Genomic DNA, 17242 nt, shown 5'->3' with positions numbered 1-17242 from the left:
TAAACCGTAAGTGAGCACCTTGGGAACAGGGCCAAGTGAGTGACTTTGGCTAGGGAGGCACGGAATCAGCTACGCTCACCACACCCACCCCTAAAGAGAAATTTTATTCTGTCTCTAGAGTCTTCTTAAACTTCTCAGAGAAAGTCCGTAGCTAACGTGGATTAAGGGCACACCCTCGTTGTCAGTAAGATACTTGGCTGCAGTGCACTTGGCAGTCATTGGTCTGTTTGAGAAGACCCTTGTAGGCATCTATCCATTAAATAAAGTATAAACACAGAATGAAAATTTGGAAACTCAAAAGGTTGTTGATTTCAAATTCTGCTGAACTGGGAAACTTGTAAACGGTTGTCCTTTAAAGTAAACAAATTATAAGGCAAAAACATTCCTGCTAGTGGATTGGGTAGGCTTTTTCAGATCACTTGTGAGCCCAAGGGGAGCAGCAACACTTAATTTTATAAGCTTTTTCTTGGAGTGCTTGCTAATGGATTCAATAAAATTTGAGGAATCTAATGTAACCACAAAGGCTTTTCCAGCATTTAGCGTGCCCATGAAAAAACAAAAGCAAAAACAACCCAATCCTTCAAGATCATCTTCCACCTATTAAATATTCAGCCTCACTGTGGATTTTCTAACAAGGAAATGGGTATTTAAACGTGCACTAGAAATATTTTACTACCATTTTAAACCTATCTTCTCTGTGTATAACATCTGTCAGCAGAAAAACACTAAAAGGAAAATGAATATTTTTTGCCTTTAAATATATTAATACTTCAGTGATATCAGCTACAGCCCCCACACTCACCCCCAAAGAGAAATTTTATTCTGTCTCTAGAGTCTTCTTAAACTTCTCAGAGAAAGTCCATAGCTAACGTGGACTAAGGGTACACCCTCGTTGTCAGTAAGACACTTGGCTGCAGTGCACGTGGCAATCATTGGTCTGATTGAGAAGACCCTTGTAGGAGTCTATCCATTAAATAAAGCGTTGCCCTTAGCATCAACACTGCGAGTTGTGTAACCTAAGTCATAACCAGGCTCGGTGGTGGCAAAGCAGGGTTTGATGACGACCTGGACTGGCTGTTCTCAGACAAGGGTCCATTCCTGAAGTTTAATGTGAGAATACACTGTGCCCCTTGAAATGCCATAAAGGACACTATCAACTGAGAAGCCCTTCTTGGTTTGATGCCTTTTACTGGAAAACAGTCACTGTTTCTGACCCCTCTGGGGGAGGCCTGAGCAGATTGCAAAATGTCATCACCCAGCTCTATCCATGGATTAGCGGCTCCAAAGAGCTACATGCCTCTCTAAGTCATCCTGTAAGGTGACCCCAAAGTGTGACTTGTCACACCATCCCAGGCTCCTTCATTCCCCCGAGGAGTCGAGGGCAGCTTTGCCCCGTGCACCGAGGATTCATGCTCACAGATAATCCAGACCATGTTCTAAACATTAACTCTGTTTCCAGCCAAGTCATGGCCCCTGCAGGACCTGCCAGAGCAGAAGCTCACCAGCCCCCGGGGTGGGCATGGGAGCAGGGAAGGGCACTATTTTCACCAGGAACAAGGCCACCATGTCCCTGGAATGAGATCTCTATAATTCTGCTACTAATTTGGTGCCTGTAACCTTGACAGGCTAAGGCATTTCTGTAACTCCTCCACTCTGCATATAAAAGATTGAGGCTCTGAGGTTTCAGGACCAGGCTGTGGCCTTTGTGAACCCCAGACCTGAGGAAACAAGCGCTGCAACACTTGCCTTCCTTTACACCACACCAAGACAACAGCAGACTCATCTCAACGGTAAAGGATGTTGAACCTGAGTGTGCCTGGGGTGGAGGTTTAGCTTACACTTCTGGGGGGAAGGGAAGTCATCTTTCCTTCTGAGCCCGCTTGCTTGCACCTGCTTGGGAATGACTTAGGAATCGTAATGGGGCTTTTCCATACCCACTTTCTATGATATAATCATGCATTCAAAACAAGTCAAACTCCATGAGAAAGCCAGAAATCAGCATCCAGTGTTCACTTTACAAGGCTCTAATAAGATGAAACACAGTGAAGAAAAAACAGCACATATTGACTGAGAGATGCTGAAACCCCAAAGGGACAAATGCCCTCCAGGAAGGTTCAGATAGAGATGTTCCAGCACAGTGGGCCTCTCAGAAGACCAACACTTAAGAGGACGCGCCGTAGTGTCGGTCTCCGTGATTCTGAAGCAGTGCTTCTTAAACTGTAATGTGCAAGGATCATCTGGGATCAGGTTAAAATGCAGATTTTTGTGTTGATAAATTCTGCATTTGACCAACTCCTAGGTGCGGCCAGTGCTGCTGGTGCATGGGACAATGGGGTAGCAGGGCTCGGTGGTGTTTCGGTGACAGTAAATGCTATTTGAGACTTTTCAATGACTGAGTCTCATCAAATCAACAAAATGTCAAAATACATTTTACTAAAAACGTTATCTATTCTGTTTTTTAAATTTTTATTTTTATATTAACACACAGTGAAAAAATAATTATTTTGTGCCTGCTCAGTTCTGTGAATTTTAACAGACATACAGCTTCACGTAACCACCACCACAATCAGGACACAGAACAACCTATTGCGCCCCCACGTGCTATGCCTTTGCGGTCATACCTCCCCCATCTCCAACTCCAGGCAGTCATTATAGTTTTGTCTTTTCAAGAATGTCATATAAATGGAATCATAGAGAATATATAAGCCTTTTGAGATCGGCTTCTTCCATGCAGCATGATGCCTTTGAGAGTCATCCAAGTTATTGTGTGTGTGGACAGTTTGTTGCTTTTAACTGCTGCACAGTATTCTGTCCTATGGATGTTTGACAGATTTTTCTCCATTGACCCATTGAAGGACAGATTTTTATCTGTTCACCCATCTTTGGCAATCACCAATCGAGCTGCGTAGAGATGTGCAGGTCTTTGCTTGAACATAAGTTTGCATTTCTCTCTGCTAAATACCTAGGAGTGGAATTGCTGTGTCAAATGGTGGGTAAACATTTAACATTATAAGAAAGTGCCAAACGGTTTTACAGAATAATACCTGTGCCATTTTGCATTCCTTCCAGCAATGTATGAAAGTTTCAGTTGCTCCACACCCATCCTCTCTAGCATTTGTCAATATTTTTTATTTTGACCATTTTTATAGGAATGTAGTGACATCACTACATGATTTTAATTTGCACTTCCCTAATGGCTAATGATGTTCAACATCTTCTGATGTATTTATTTGATATCTGTGTATCCTCTTTGGTGAAGTGTCTATTCAAATCCTTCACCCATCTTTCAATTAGGTTGTTTGTTTTCTTACTGATGAGTTTTGAGAGTTCTTTATACATTCTGGATAAAAGTCCTTTGTCATCTATGTGATTTGCAAATTTTTTCCCTTCACTTTGTACCTTGTCTTTTCATTCCCTTAACAGTGTCTTTTGTAGAGCATAAGTTTTGAATTTTGATCAAGGCCAATTTATTAATTGCTCTCTTTCCATTTCACTTGAAGAGTGTTTGCCTTACTTCTTGGAGCATTTTTACAATAGCTGTTTTAGGTCCGTTAGATTATCACATCTGTGTGATTTCTGTTGGCATCTGTTGACTTTCTTTCCTCATGCTAGTTGAGATTTTTCTGGTTCTTTGCTGAGTAATTGTGAGTTTTAGCTGGACATTTTGAAAATTATGTTCTTACACTTTCCGGTCTTGTCTATGTCGTTTGGAGAATATTGATTTTGTTGTTTGTTTTAGCAGGCAATCCATGTGGTTGGGTTCAGGCCTCAAGTTCCAACCAGCCTTCTGTGAGTTGTGGTTTCAAAGTCAGTTGCCTTTGAAATTCTTCGCAGTGCCACATGCGCCCGGGGCCGGCCCCTTAACTGGAAAAGTCTGGTGTGCTGGCTGGGATCACAACCACGCATGCGCAGCTCGGAGGCAGCCGCCACCAGGCGCTCAGGCGCAACCTTCGAGGGGTCTCTTTCCTGAGGTCCGCCCACCTCCGAGGTATCCCTGGTACTTCGCAATTCTCTGGACTCCGCTTTTTCAGTCCTTTGGCCAGGAATGTGGGACTTTAGTTACCCAGTTCTGCAGTGCACTCTCTGCAACTGCACTTACATCTGGGCCAAGTTCCAAGGAGAACAAGAGAGAAAATAAGCAGCAAGGGTCAGCTCCACGCTGTTAGGGCCACCGCCCTCCTTCAGAGAGCAAGACTTTCTGGCCTCAGGGTCTTGTGTCTCTGCAAATCAGGCTGCCATGCAGTTCTGTCCATGCCTCCCTCACCTTGGAGGTTCCTGGAAAGCCAAGTGTTTTCCCCTATTCTCTGAGTATTAGGAGCCCCCTTTCTCCCTGGAATCAGAGGATTTCTTGGAACTCTATCTGTCCATGTTCCCACTTACCGGTTTCTGGTTGCCTTGAGCCTACACTGGGGATACCAGAGTAAAAGTGGAAAATTTAGCGCCAACCGATGGCAACTGTTTTCTCCTCCAAGCTACCTGCTACTATTTGCTTTGCGGAGGCTTCAAACAGCTCACCCTGCATTCTGTCCCGAGCTGTGTTCTTTGGAGGGACAGGTTAGAGGGCGCTTCCTCCATCTTACCTGGAACTGGAGCCCTCCTGTTCTATTTCAAGCCTTGATCATAAAGAAAAATTTTAAAAGTCATTAAACATACTTTTTGAAATGTGAAAAATAATCACAAAATAGTTGCTTTTATGAGGTATTGGGTTTGCAAGAAGTATACAGGTATTATGCACAATCGGCCGGTATCTAGCCAAGAGTCATAAGAACGATCAGTATGAGCCAAAACTCTTTTCTAGAAAAACAACTCTCAGATTTCTCCACTTGGGTTTAATACTCTGAGCAACCCGAGACTTGGGAAATTAAATTGTTGGCACGGTGTCAGGGCTCCGGAGGGACAATGCTCCTATTTCAGTGGGTGCGCTGACCGCTAGGGGACTCCTGGTGCAGCACAGGGGCCTCGCGGATGGTAAAAGGGCAACAGGTTTTGTTCAACTGAATGGATGTCTTCACATCACCTCACGCTGTGGCTCTCTTTAAGCATTAATTAATTAACTTTGTGAAGCAAAATTCATAACTGTCATTGAGGTTATTATGGCTTTTCCAAGTTGGCGGTGATTGACTGGAAGCCGTGGTCCTAATTCTCTCAAACACCAGATTGGGTGGTGTTTTTGGCTGAGGAGATACAGAGGACTAGAGCTATTTATTTATCGAGGACAATCCCCTGTGCTTCCTAAGGACTCTCCAAGTGTTGACAATCTCCTCACCATGCTTCTGCAAGGAGAAGCAGTTGTCCTCATTTCAGACGCCAGGAAACCAAAACACAAGTACTCACAGAAACACGTGCTTTACCTGTGAAGGAATGCGCTAAGGGATAAGTCACTACCAGAGTCCCCCAGCAGGTTAGAGCCAGGGAACTGGGACGAATCTTTAGTCAAAAGACAAGAGAAGAAACTTTCCCCCTACGTTTATTGAGGTATAACTTATGTATGCTACAGTTCCCCCATTTTGAATGTAGAGTTCGATAAGTTTTAGCAATTGTACACCACTTTATAATCACCACTATAACAAGATACAGAACATTTCTGTTACCCTAAAAAGTGCGCCATGTCCCTTTGCAGTCAGTCTCCTCCCCACCCCAACCTCACAAAAGCCCCGATTTGCTTCTGTGGCTCTGGCTCTGCAGGGCTGTCATCAGCACAGCTGTTCACGCTGCATGTCCCTTCCCCCAGGAAGCACCCCAAGCCCCAGACAGGTCAGGGGACTCTCCTTGTGCCCCTATTCCAGTGCCTGTTACATGAAATGCCCATGACGAGTCTGTACTCACCTCACTCTCTGTTTCACCTGAAGTTGCCTCAGGAGGGACCCTGTCTTATCCCAGCATCAGCCCCTGGAAGTGAAGAGGGACAGATACCCTTAATTCCCTCTTTCTGCCTTATCTTATATTTTCCTAAAAGTGTATTTCTGAAGTTGTCATTAATTTTGTTTTGTTGAGGCCACAAAATTAGTGATAGCAGCTGCGACAGTTCTGCTCCTAGTGAGGACAATGACTGAAACAGGATAGTCTGTCTAAAAGTGAAATACATTTTTTAAAAATGTTGTACTTGTTTTCAGTATTGTGTCTCCAGCATCTTCCAGCAAAACAGCTGGTTAGTCTGTAAAATAACATGGTGAAGATGGAGGTGGACATGGACGTTGATCTTCAGCCGAGAGGGAACTCGGCTCTTCCTTGGCAAACATGTATCTTCCTTCTTACACGTGGGACCCTCCCAGTGAGTGGTGCAGTGAGGCCCCTCTGATGGATCAGATGTGAATGGACGTAGGACAAAAGCTCTTACTGAATGCTCCCTTGGGCAGGTCCTATGTGGGATGCTGTTTCACTGTTTGACCTAAGAACGGACCCCTTCCTGTCATCTAAGCATTCTTAAATGGTGGCCAACAGACCAGGGGCAGAGAAAAATAAATCTCAGTCACAGTTCCAAGAAGCCAAACACTTAATGTTATGTAAACAAAGGAGATTACACTTATTTGGGGTTGTCAATGACATTCAATTAGCTTGGGCTGGTGATGTCCCTGTGTCAGATGGCAGCCAGAAAATCAGAGGCCAGGACCAAGCTCATCATTATATTTATTCAGAACATTATAAATTGCCAAACACTTCCACATTTTGATCAGATTTGATCTTTAGAGAATTTGTAAAGATGAGGAAATAGAGGCCGTGAGACTTTATGTGACAAACAGAAGGTATGTCAGAGCCATGGAAACACAGTCTGGCTTCAGGCACATCTTCTTCTCCCGCCCCACTGTCCCCATCCGTCTGTGAGAGAGCTGTGACCCAGACCTTCATGCTGAGTTCCAGGCACATGTGTCAGGTGCCCCTTCAGTGCCCCCCCTGTGTGTCAGCACCCAGGCAACTCAAACCCCATCCTTCTGGCGCTACTCAAGTTCACTCCCCGTAGCCCTCCACACCCCTCCACAGCCAGCACAGCCAGGGGAGTCTCCACGTGGATTATGTAAAGTGACCTCCAGATCCCTTGGGAGCCCACCCGCTCTTGGTCATCTCACCCCTCCCACCCTGGTCACAGCTTCTCCCTGGGCTCCTCCCCTGCACCCACCCTTGCCCCTCCCATCTCATCCCCCAGAACATCTTGTAGAATGCAGGTCTGGACCCACCACTCCCCCACTGACAGCCCTTCCTGGGATGAGGTCCCCTCCCTCTCTGGGGGAAGCCAAGCCAACTCCCCCAGGCTCACGTGTCCCCATACCCCTCTGCAGGGCCCCACCCACAGACAGGAGCATTTGCAGTCTCTGCTGGGCCCACTCAGGTCTGGGAGCTGAGCAGAATTTCTTCATGGAAAAAAGTGGGCATTTGGAGTGTCACATGTCAAATGACAAGTGTCATTCCACACATAGAGCCCACATGTGCACACACACACACACACACACACACACATGTACCTCAAAGCAGCTTGCCCTGGGTGTGTCAGGCACTGGAACCATCTTCTATGGCAAGCCCCTTTAGTAAAGAGCTTGGAAACTTTCAGAAGTATGAAGGCTGCTCTCGCCAGTTATTGTTGGGGGACCGCAGGCAAGTTTTAGAACTCCTCAAACGTCTAAGCTATAAAATGACGAAGGTAACGCCCATCTCATGCAGATATTGTGATAACTGAATGGACGGAGGTGGACAAAATGCCTGGCGCACATTCCCTGCTGAGAAAATGTTGAGAAACGATTCTTCTGTGAGGAGAAAGGCAGGACAGAGGCGTTTGCCAGGTGCCCGGCTGTGGGCAGCCTGCTCGGGCACTGAGCGCTCCAGGTGGGCCGCTTCCGGGTGCACATCTCTGTGTCCTGCGGACTAGCAGCAGGTCCTGGGGGCCACACATGTCCTCCCATGCACACAGGTTCTGTGGCTGGCCAGGGTCCCCTCCTGTCACAGCAGGGTCTTGACCCAAACAGATGGCTGTACCCTGCAGAGTCCGAGGGGTGGTGTTTTAAAGGGGATGGGCTGCTCTCTTCTTTTCCAGGGGATGAACAATCAGTACGCCCGCCGGGAGGTCTTCTGCCGGAACACCTGTCACGAGCTCAAGCGCTTCTGGGAAAGGGAAATTGGCAAACAGACTTGCTACCGAGAGTCGGAGGAGCATCGTCTGGGAAGAAGTGCGCTGAGGAGGTATGTAGCTGTTTGCCTACTCTTAAAATTAACTCATTTTTTAAAATAGGTGTTATTTTTTAGGGCAGTTTTAGCAAAATTGAGCACAAGGTACAAAGTTCCCATTTGCCCTCTGCCCCCCACATACCCAACTGCCCCACTGCCAACATCTGCACCACAGTGGTACATTTGTGACAGTCAGTGAACCTTCAATGACATATCATTATCACCTGGTTTCTTTTGTAAAAGCAAATTTGATTTCCCCAGAAGAATGCCAGATGGATATCTTAGAGCAACAGTCCCCAATCTTTTTGGCACCAGGGGCGGGACCTGGGCAGGAGGATGGTTTCAGGATGTTTCAAGCACATTACATTTATTGTGTGGTCAAACCTCTCTGCTGATGATAACTTGTATTTGCAGCCGCTCCCCAGCGCTAGCATCACCACCTCAGCTCCACCTCTGATCATCAGGCATTAGATTCTCATAAGAAGCACCCAACCTAGATCCCTTGCAGAGTTTACAGTAAGGTTCAGGCTCCTATGAGAATCTAATGCCACCACCGATCTGCCCAGAGGCAGAGCTCAGGCGGTGATGTGAACGATAGGGAACGGCTGTAAATACAGATGAAGCTTGGCTCACCCACCGCTCACCTCCTGCTGTGTCACCCAGTCCCTAACAGGCCACCGGTATTAGTCCATGGCCTGGGGACTGGGGACCTCAGTCTTACAGGGCATGATTAACATTCTGTGCTCACAGTCCGTTAATTCTTATCATTATAAACTGAAACAAAATCTCTCCTTTCTGTCTCCATATCGCCTTTCTAGCACACAAGGGTTACCCTAAATGGGGGGAAGAGGGGGCAACAAATATGCCTGTGAAAAGCAATCAAGCAAAGGAGACAGTGACCAATTCTCAGTGATCATTTGGGTGAAAACACAGGATGCCCCGCGTGATTCCTGGGGGAGGCTGGCAGGGATCTCTCCCTCTGCCGTGCGTCCTTGTTCCTGCTGAGTCCAAACAGTGGAGAACAGTTACTCCTGTGTGCAGAGGAGGGTCACCGTCACCGTGGAAACGGTGCCAGCTGACTGCCCTCACACACACGCTGTGGGAAGCCACCACGGGTGGCAGTGAGGGACAGCCTGTCTGGGTTTTCTCTCCCCTCCAAAGGAGCAGCTCAGCTGGCTGGCTGTTTGCTGAGGCCACAGCTTGTGTACGGTAAGGGACAGTGTGTGCTGACCAGAGAGCAGGGCCCATGACTCATGGCTGCTGGGCTGAGAACATGCCCTAATTCACAGTGTTAAAATCACTGTTCCCTTCCCCAACCCTGTCCTGAGGAGAACCCAGCCTCTTCCACTTACAGAGACCTGCTCAGCCCTCTTCCGGGCCACTGTCCTACCCGCTGAAGTATAGCGTTAGGGCGTCACATCCCGACGTTCCCAGAGAAGTTGAGTTGAGTTGTCAGTCATTTCTTTGGTCCCCACCTTCTTCCTTCCCCCAGGCCAGGCCACTCAGAGTCCTGTACTGTGTGTGTCCCCCAGGGAATTTGCAAAAGGCCTCATGTGGAGTGCAACTGGCTGAGGAAGATGCAGAGACAGAGGCTCCAAGAGACGCACAAGCCAAGGGGTGAACAAAATAGGCTCTGAACCAAATTGTGCTGTTTGTTAAAACATTTATATATACATATATACAGCATCTATCTATGCATATAACGAAAGCCTGCAAGGAAATAGACTTTCTGGTTGGTGGGATGGCAGAGGACCCTAACTTATTTATCTTCCTCCCCCTCTTCTGATTTGAACCGGGTAGCCCAGCTCCAGGGGGCCTCTGCTCCGGTCACCACTCTGGGTTGTCCCTTCACAAAGTGGAAAAGATGGCCCAGATCAGTAGGCTGTTAGGAGGCTTGAAAATGAAAATGTACCTAAAGTACCCGGTGAGGCGCCTGGCCCAAGGTCAGGGCTCAGGAATAGCAGCCCCCCTCCCTCCTCTCCTCTCCCATGTAATCCGGGATCTAATATAGTAGCAGCAAAGTAGCAAAGGAAGACTTGGAGGAGAAAAACAAGACTAAGAGGCAGTGGCAAGAGTGGGCGGGGGCGAGAGTGAGCTCAGAGCCACGCTGAGGAGCAGACCCCTGCTGCAGCCGGGCTGCGTGGTCCACCCCTCTGGGTCTCTGGGGTGAGTTCCCAGGTCTCCCTGGGCCACAGTCTCCTCGTCGTTATTTTTATCATAGAGAAACAGACACTAAGAGAAGTAGGAGAGGTGTTGCAGAGTCACTGCCCTTTGAGTGTGGGCAGAGGGAGTGCGCCCCTCCTCTTCTTTCATTGCAGATGAAGCATCTCAGCTGCCGATGTGCACAGAGGTGTGCACAAAGTTTCCCTGTTTTGGAATTGGTCAGGGAGCCGGCACAGATGCTGCATCTCCCATCTGCCTGTTGCAGCATCTGAGTGCTCCTTTCTCTGGTCCCACGGGGCTCCCAGCTTCAGCTGGTTCACTTGGCCCCTGGGGCGCGGCTGCTTGTAGAGCTGGTGCGAGGTGTGTTGGCACACTGGAGTTGCCAGCCCCCAGGGCTGGCCGCCCTGTCCCCCATGACATCTTTCAGGGAAAGGAAAGTCAGGCGAAATGGGGAGAATGGATAAGAGCATTCTAGGGGGAAGAAATGACATGTGCACATGGCCTGAGGCAAGAGAAGAGCTTGTCACATTTGTGGAACAGAGAAATAGCCATTTTTACATATTTCTTCTGTATTCTCCGAAGTCCCCACTGCAGTGCTGAGCATACACTAGTTGCTCGTGACTGGCTGTATCTATTCAGGACCGTGGACTGGGCTCACTCTGAGCCAGGACCCTCCTCATTCCCTGCCAGGCTGGGATATCTCCTCTGCCCCTACCCCAGCAACTCTCCTCCCTCAGCAGACCCTTCTCCCATGCTGGCCTTTGGGTCCCCTTGTCCTTTGGCCTCTGGCTGGGTTCTGTCGACAGGTGGTGAGAGGACCGGAGGATAAATCCACTTGTGTCTTCCCCGCACCCTCCCTGCTAGGAGTCCTGTTCTAGCAGTGACCTCACGCCTCCTGGACTGCAGCTCCAGCCGGGGGCACCTCCTCCATTGCTGCAAGCTCCAAACACAAATGAAAACGGACAGACAGAAATAAACTACCGACGTTTGGCGACGTCTAATGAAAGTAAATTGGATCTAAGCAAGGATCATCAGTGTCTGCTAACATCAAAGAAAAAAAAAAAAAGAGATACAGCCAGACAGATATGATGGCCATCCATCCTCTCGCCCGTGAAGCAGTCTTTCCAAAGACAAATGAACCTGAATCTAATCAAGCCTCTAGTTTTACCTTCCCATTAACAGAACATACAGGACACAGAGGAATAGGTTAAAGTCACAGAGGAATACAGTCAGCAAAATCCAGACTGCGCAAGCTCTCCAGAACAATCGGGTTTCCAACAAATTGCAAGGGAAGGGGAAAGATGAGGGAGAACTTAAGGATTTAAAGAAATTTAAAAGATACAGCAACAAACAAAAATGTATGTGCTTTATTTGGATTCTGCTTCAACCAGTCAAACTATTAAAAACTGTAAGACAATCAGGGCATTATGAACTGACTGAATGTTTGATGAGATCGAGTACCTCCAGTTAATTTTTTGAGTGTGATGATGGCAAGGTAGTTTCTTTTTTAAAAAGTTCTTATCTTTTAAGGATAAAATAGCTAAATAGTTATTCCGTTTAAAATGTAGGGACAGGGTGATGTGGGAAACAAGATTAGCCACGAGTTGCTGAAGCTGGGGGTGGATACGTGGGGGTTCTAATCTTCTATAATGAAGGTTATTTTAGAAATTTTATCTTGAAAAAAAGAGCACTATTTTCCTTCCTCCTCAGCACCTCTTCATAATCCACATAGTCCCGTTAATTTTCTCTGTATATATTTTGAGGCTCTTAGCTGCATACATGTTGAAAAGTGTAATATTTTTTCATGGTGAAGTGAAACATTTTATCATTAGGCAGTGACTTTCTTTATCCCTTTGTTTGAAAGTCTTTTTATTGGTTATTAATATAACCACACAAACTTTGTTTTTATTAATATTTGCCTTATATATCTTTTTTTCCTCTTTTAATTTTCAGCTTATCTTTGTCCTGATCATTTAGGTGTGTCTTTTCTAAACAGCACATAGTTGGATTAGATGTTTTTCTAATCGGACATATTTCAGTCATTAACTGCTGAGTTTAGTCTTTTTACATTTATTATAATATAATTGATTTGTTTCTACCATCTTAGTTACTTAACGTGTTCTATTTCCCCTTTTCTCTATTCTTTTTTATTCTTTTCTTACTTTTTGAATTGATATCCATACCTCCTTAATGAGACAGGAACTATTCATATTTCACTAGTTTTTTCTCTTCTCTTCATCATTGTCTTCTTCTTACTTTCTTTGGGTTCATTCTTTTGCAGAAAAGTTCCCAATTTTGATCAAGTCTAATTTATCAAAAACAATTTTTATGGATTTTGCTTTAGGTGTTATATATAAGAAATCTTTGCCTATTTCAGGGTTGCAAAGATTATCTTCTAGGTTTTATTTCTAGCAGTCTTATGGTTTTAAGTTTTATATTTACATTAATAATTAATTTTGACTTAATCCTTTAATAAAATATGAGGTATGGATTATCCAGTGGTCCCAGCACCATCTGTTGAAAAGACTGTCCTTTCTCCACTGTATCACCTTTGCACTTTTGTTGAAAATCGATTACTCGTACATGTGTAGGTCTATTTGGGGGCTCTCTTTCTGTTCCATTGATTTATTTGTCCATTGGCACCAGCGACACACTGTTTTGGTTGCTTAGCTTTATAATAATTCTTAAAGTCAGGTAGTGTAAGTCTTACAACCTTTTCTTCTTTTTCAAGGTTGTTTTGGTTATTCTATTAATAGGTCCTTTGCATTTCCATATGAATTTTGGAATCAGCTTGCTGATTTCTATTATTTAAGAAAGCATACTGGGTTTGATTGAACAGAATTGAATCTATTGATCAATTTGAGGAGAATTGTCATTCTAGAGTCTCTGAGATATGAACACAATATATTTCTCCCTTTGTTTAGGTCTATTTTAATTTCTTTCAACAATGGTTTGCAGTTTTCAGTATATAGGACATGTATATCTTTTGTTAGATTTATCCCTATTTCATATTTTTGATGTCATTATAATTGATTTTTTAAATTTTAATTTCTGATGTTTCTTTAATTTATGGGTTATTGAGAATTGTGTTATTTAGTTTCAAAATATTTAGGAGATATTCTATATAGCTTTCTGTTATTGATTCTAAGTTAATTATTATGGTCAGAGAATATACTTTGTATAAATTCAATCCCTTTAAATGTATTGAGACTTGTTTTATAGCCCAGAGTATTTTCTATCTTGGTAAATATTCCATATACATTTGAAAAGAATGTGTGTTCTGCTGCTGTTGTTGGGGGGAATGTTCTACAAATGTCAACTTTGTCAAATTGGTTGATAATGTTGTTCAAGTGTTTTATATCCTTATTGATTTTTTGCATATTTGTTTCTTGATTATTGAAAGATGGGTATTGAAATCTCTGACTATAATTGTAGATTTGTCTATTTCTTCTTGCCATTCTATTACATTTTGCTTCATGTATTTTGAAGCTCTGTTATTAGGTTCACAAATGTTTAAGATTGTTATATCCCCCGGATGAATTGACTCCTTTATTACAAAATGACTCTATTTTTCTTTGGTAAAATTTTTTTTTTTTTTTTTGAGACAGAGTCTCACTCTGTTGCCCGGGCTAGAGTGAGTGCCGTGGCATCAGCCTAGCTCACTGCAACCTCAAACTCCTGGACTCAAGCGATCCTCCTGCCTCAGCCTCCCAAATAGCTGGGACTACAGGCATGTGCCACGATGCCCGGCTAATTTTTTCTATATATATTTTTAGCTGTCCATATAATTTCTTTCTATTTTTAGTGGAGACGGGGTCTCGCTCTTGCTCAGACTGGTCTTGAACTCCTGAGCTCAAACCATCCGCCCGCCTCGGCCTCCCAGAGTGTTAGGATTACAGGCGTGAGCCACCTCGCCCGGCCTTTCTTTGGTAAAATTTTTTGCTATGAAATCTACTTTGTTTGATATTAGTATAACCATTCCAGCTTTCTTTCATTAGGGCTATCGTGGAATTTTTTTTATCCTTTTGCTTTTAAACTATTTGTGTCTTCATATTTAAAGTGGATTTCTTGTAGGCAGCATATATTTTTATGCTGCCTTTTTAAATCCAATTTTACAATCTTTGCATTTTAATTAGATTGTTTATACACCATTAATATTGATTGGTATGATTTGGTTTAATTCTACCATCTTGCTATTGGTCTCCTGTTTCTCTCATCTGTTCTTTATTTCCTTTCTCTTTTTTTAATTAATTTATTTTTTTGAATCTGTTGCCTGGGCTAGAGTGCAGTGGCATCATCATAGCTCACTGCCTCACTGCAAAATCAAATTCCTGGGCTCAAGTGATCCTCCTGCCTCAGCCTTCCAAAGTGCTAGGATTACAGGGATAAGCCACTACATTCGGCCTCCTTTCTCTTTTTCTGCCTTCTTTTGGATCAACTGAGTATTTTTTATGATTCTATTTTGTCTCCTCTGTTGGCTTTTTAAATACACCTCTTTGTGTTATTTTAGTTATTGCTTTAGGATTTATAGTATACATCCTTAAATTATCACAGTCTACCTTCAGGTGATATTTTATCATTTCCTGTGTAGTGTAAGAACCTTACCATGGTAAAATTCCCATTTCTCCCCTCCTGGCCTTTGTGTTATGGACAAAGTACAGTTTTACTTCCATATATGTTATAAATGCCACAATACATCACTAACAGCTTTGCTTTCAATAGTTGATTATTTTTTAAAGAGATTTAAATAGTAAGAAAACAATTATTAATATACACCCATGTAGTTGCTTCTCAGGTGTTCTTCATGGCATTGTGTAGGTCCAGATTTCCGTCTTGTGTCATTTCCTTCTGCTCGAAGGACTACCTTTAACGTGTCACATAGCGGCAGTCTGATGGTGATGATTTCTTTCAGTTTTTGTATATCTAAAAAAATCTTCATTTGATCTGTTTTTTCTTTTTTATTTCAAAATTTTAAGGGGGTGTAGATGTTTTTGTTCCATGGATAGCTTTTATAATGCTTAAGTCAGGGCTATTAATGTGCCCATCACCTGAATAGTGTTTATTGTACCTGTTAGGTAGGTTTTTACCCATCCCCACCTCCCACCTCCACATCCCACCTTCTTAATTTCCAGTGACTTTTACTTCTCTCTGTGCTCAACAATTAGTTCCAAATTATTAGAGAGTACATGTGGTGTTACTTTTTCCATTCTTGAGATACTTCACTTAGGATAATTGTCTCCAGTTCCATCCAAATTGCTGCAAAAGACATTGATTTATTTCTTTTTATACTGAGTAGTACTCCATGGTACACATATACCACATTTTGTTAATCCGCTCATGTATGACGGGCACTTAGGTCAATTCTACATCTTTGCCGTTGTGAATTTGTGCTGCAGTAAACATTCGAGTGCAGGTGTCTTTTTGATAAAATGACTTTTTTTCACCTCTGTTTTTGAAAGACAGTTTTGGTGTACAAAGAATTCTAGATTTATAGGTTTATTCTCCTTGACTTTAAAGATAATTCACTTTCAAAGGAAAATTCAGAGGACTAAGATTAGAATAGTTTTAACAGACCCGACAGTCTGTTCACTCTCACTTATATAAATGAATAAATAAATAAATATAATATATATATTTAAATTTAGAAGTCCTCTGCCTATTTTTTAAAACCTGAACACACACACACACACACACACACACACACACACACACACACACACACACACATACACACACACACACCCCTTCAGGGAAAAAAACAAAAACAGGAAGGAAGTGTCCCTGAAGCAGCAGCCATGGAGATGAATGCTCCATCTGTATGTGCTTTGTGTCTATTTTCAGGCTCCGAGAAGAATGGAAGCAGAGGCTAGAAACAAAGCTGAGGCTGCGGAACAATCCAGATGACACTGAAAAGCGGGCAAATGTTGCCTGAGAGTTTCCTGCTTCATTGACACAAGAGGATGCAAAACGCTGAGGTCACGCTGCTAGGAGAAGTCCATGCAAATCCCTGAGTCCCCTTACTGTCCCAGACAGATCTCACACTATTGTTTCCCCTGCAAGTCCTTCCCCAGTGCTCCATGGGAGTCCTCTCTGCATGGGGGCCAGGTTATCATCCCAAATGTCTCTAAAGACAAGTATATTTGGCATCAAAGCTCCATGCAGCATACTTTATTTCCATATAATTATCTTCTGATTTTGAAATCCAAATATTTTAAATTCTAAGCAAACTGGGGGATTCCTGATCTCGATGGTCATACTTTAAATATTGCACTTGTAGTTTTGCCACACCATTTTACCTAGGAAACATAGTTTTATGTAATCTTTTCTCTTGTTTTCTTTTTATGAGAAGAGAAATGCACCTATCTGCAGAAATAAACTATTGTAAATAGTCATTAAAATGAGATATGAAAATAAATTGATCTAGTATTCTTTTCTCGTCATATAAATTTAATTGGCTTTTTAAAAAACATGTTTGCCAAGAGCAGTAATATCAGGATAATTTGAATAAAACTTGTTTGTCTTGCCAGGACTGTGTATGTGCTCTTCATTTTATTACTTTATTTTTTGGCTCCACATGTTTGCACTAGTCAGCTCTCTGTCAGCCCAGCCAAAGCATATCTGGCCACCCCAACAGAGTGTTTAGCACACAGATTCTGGACTTTGAAATGTCACGGTCACTCCCTCGCCATCTCTCAGCACCAGGGGTTTGTGCTTCTGAGAGTGCAAACCATAACTGGGCTGGGGCAACAATTTCTAACGACGGGAAGGGAGTTTTTTATAAGTTTAAAAAAAATTTTTTTTTTTTACTTTTAAATTTTTTTTGTTAAAAACTGAGACACAAACACACACATTAGCTTAGGCCTCCACAGGGCCAGGATCACCAATATCACTGCCTGGGCACTGTAGAACACCATCTCCCTAGGAC

At 43.6% G+C, this 17242-nt stretch overlaps 1 protein-coding gene across 1 annotated transcript; it reads left to right on the top strand.

The window, feature by feature from the left end:
- Positions 1-7999: 7999 nt before the first annotated feature.
- On the top strand, positions 8000-16249 carry FAM240A (family with sequence similarity 240 member A). Its single transcript, XM_045530477.1, has 2 exons — positions 8000-8169; positions 16159-16249. The coding sequence occupies exons 1-2, from the start codon at positions 8000-8002 to the stop codon at positions 16247-16249; spliced, it is 261 nt and encodes an 86-aa protein (XP_045386433.1).
- Positions 16250-17242: the final 993 nt, after the last annotated feature.

This window comes from Lemur catta, chromosome 18, assembly GCF_020740605.2.
Source record: "Lemur catta isolate mLemCat1 chromosome 18, mLemCat1.pri, whole genome shotgun sequence".
In the NCBI taxonomy this organism is placed as follows: domain Eukaryota; kingdom Metazoa; phylum Chordata; class Mammalia; order Primates; family Lemuridae; genus Lemur; species Lemur catta.
Note: the sequence above shows the minus strand (reverse complement) of the source record. Positions and strands in the feature narration are given on the sequence as shown.

Bases quoted from the DNA above. Each gene is read 5' to 3' on its own strand.
- FAM240A (XM_045530477.1), top strand. From the start codon at position 8,000: ATGGGCTGCTCTCTTCTTTTCCAGGGGATGAACAATCAGTACGCCCGC. The intron at 8,170-16,158 runs GTATGTAGCTGT...GTCTATTTTCAG, and splicing joins GGAAGAAGTGCGCTGAGGAG to GCTCCGAGAAGAATGGAAGC.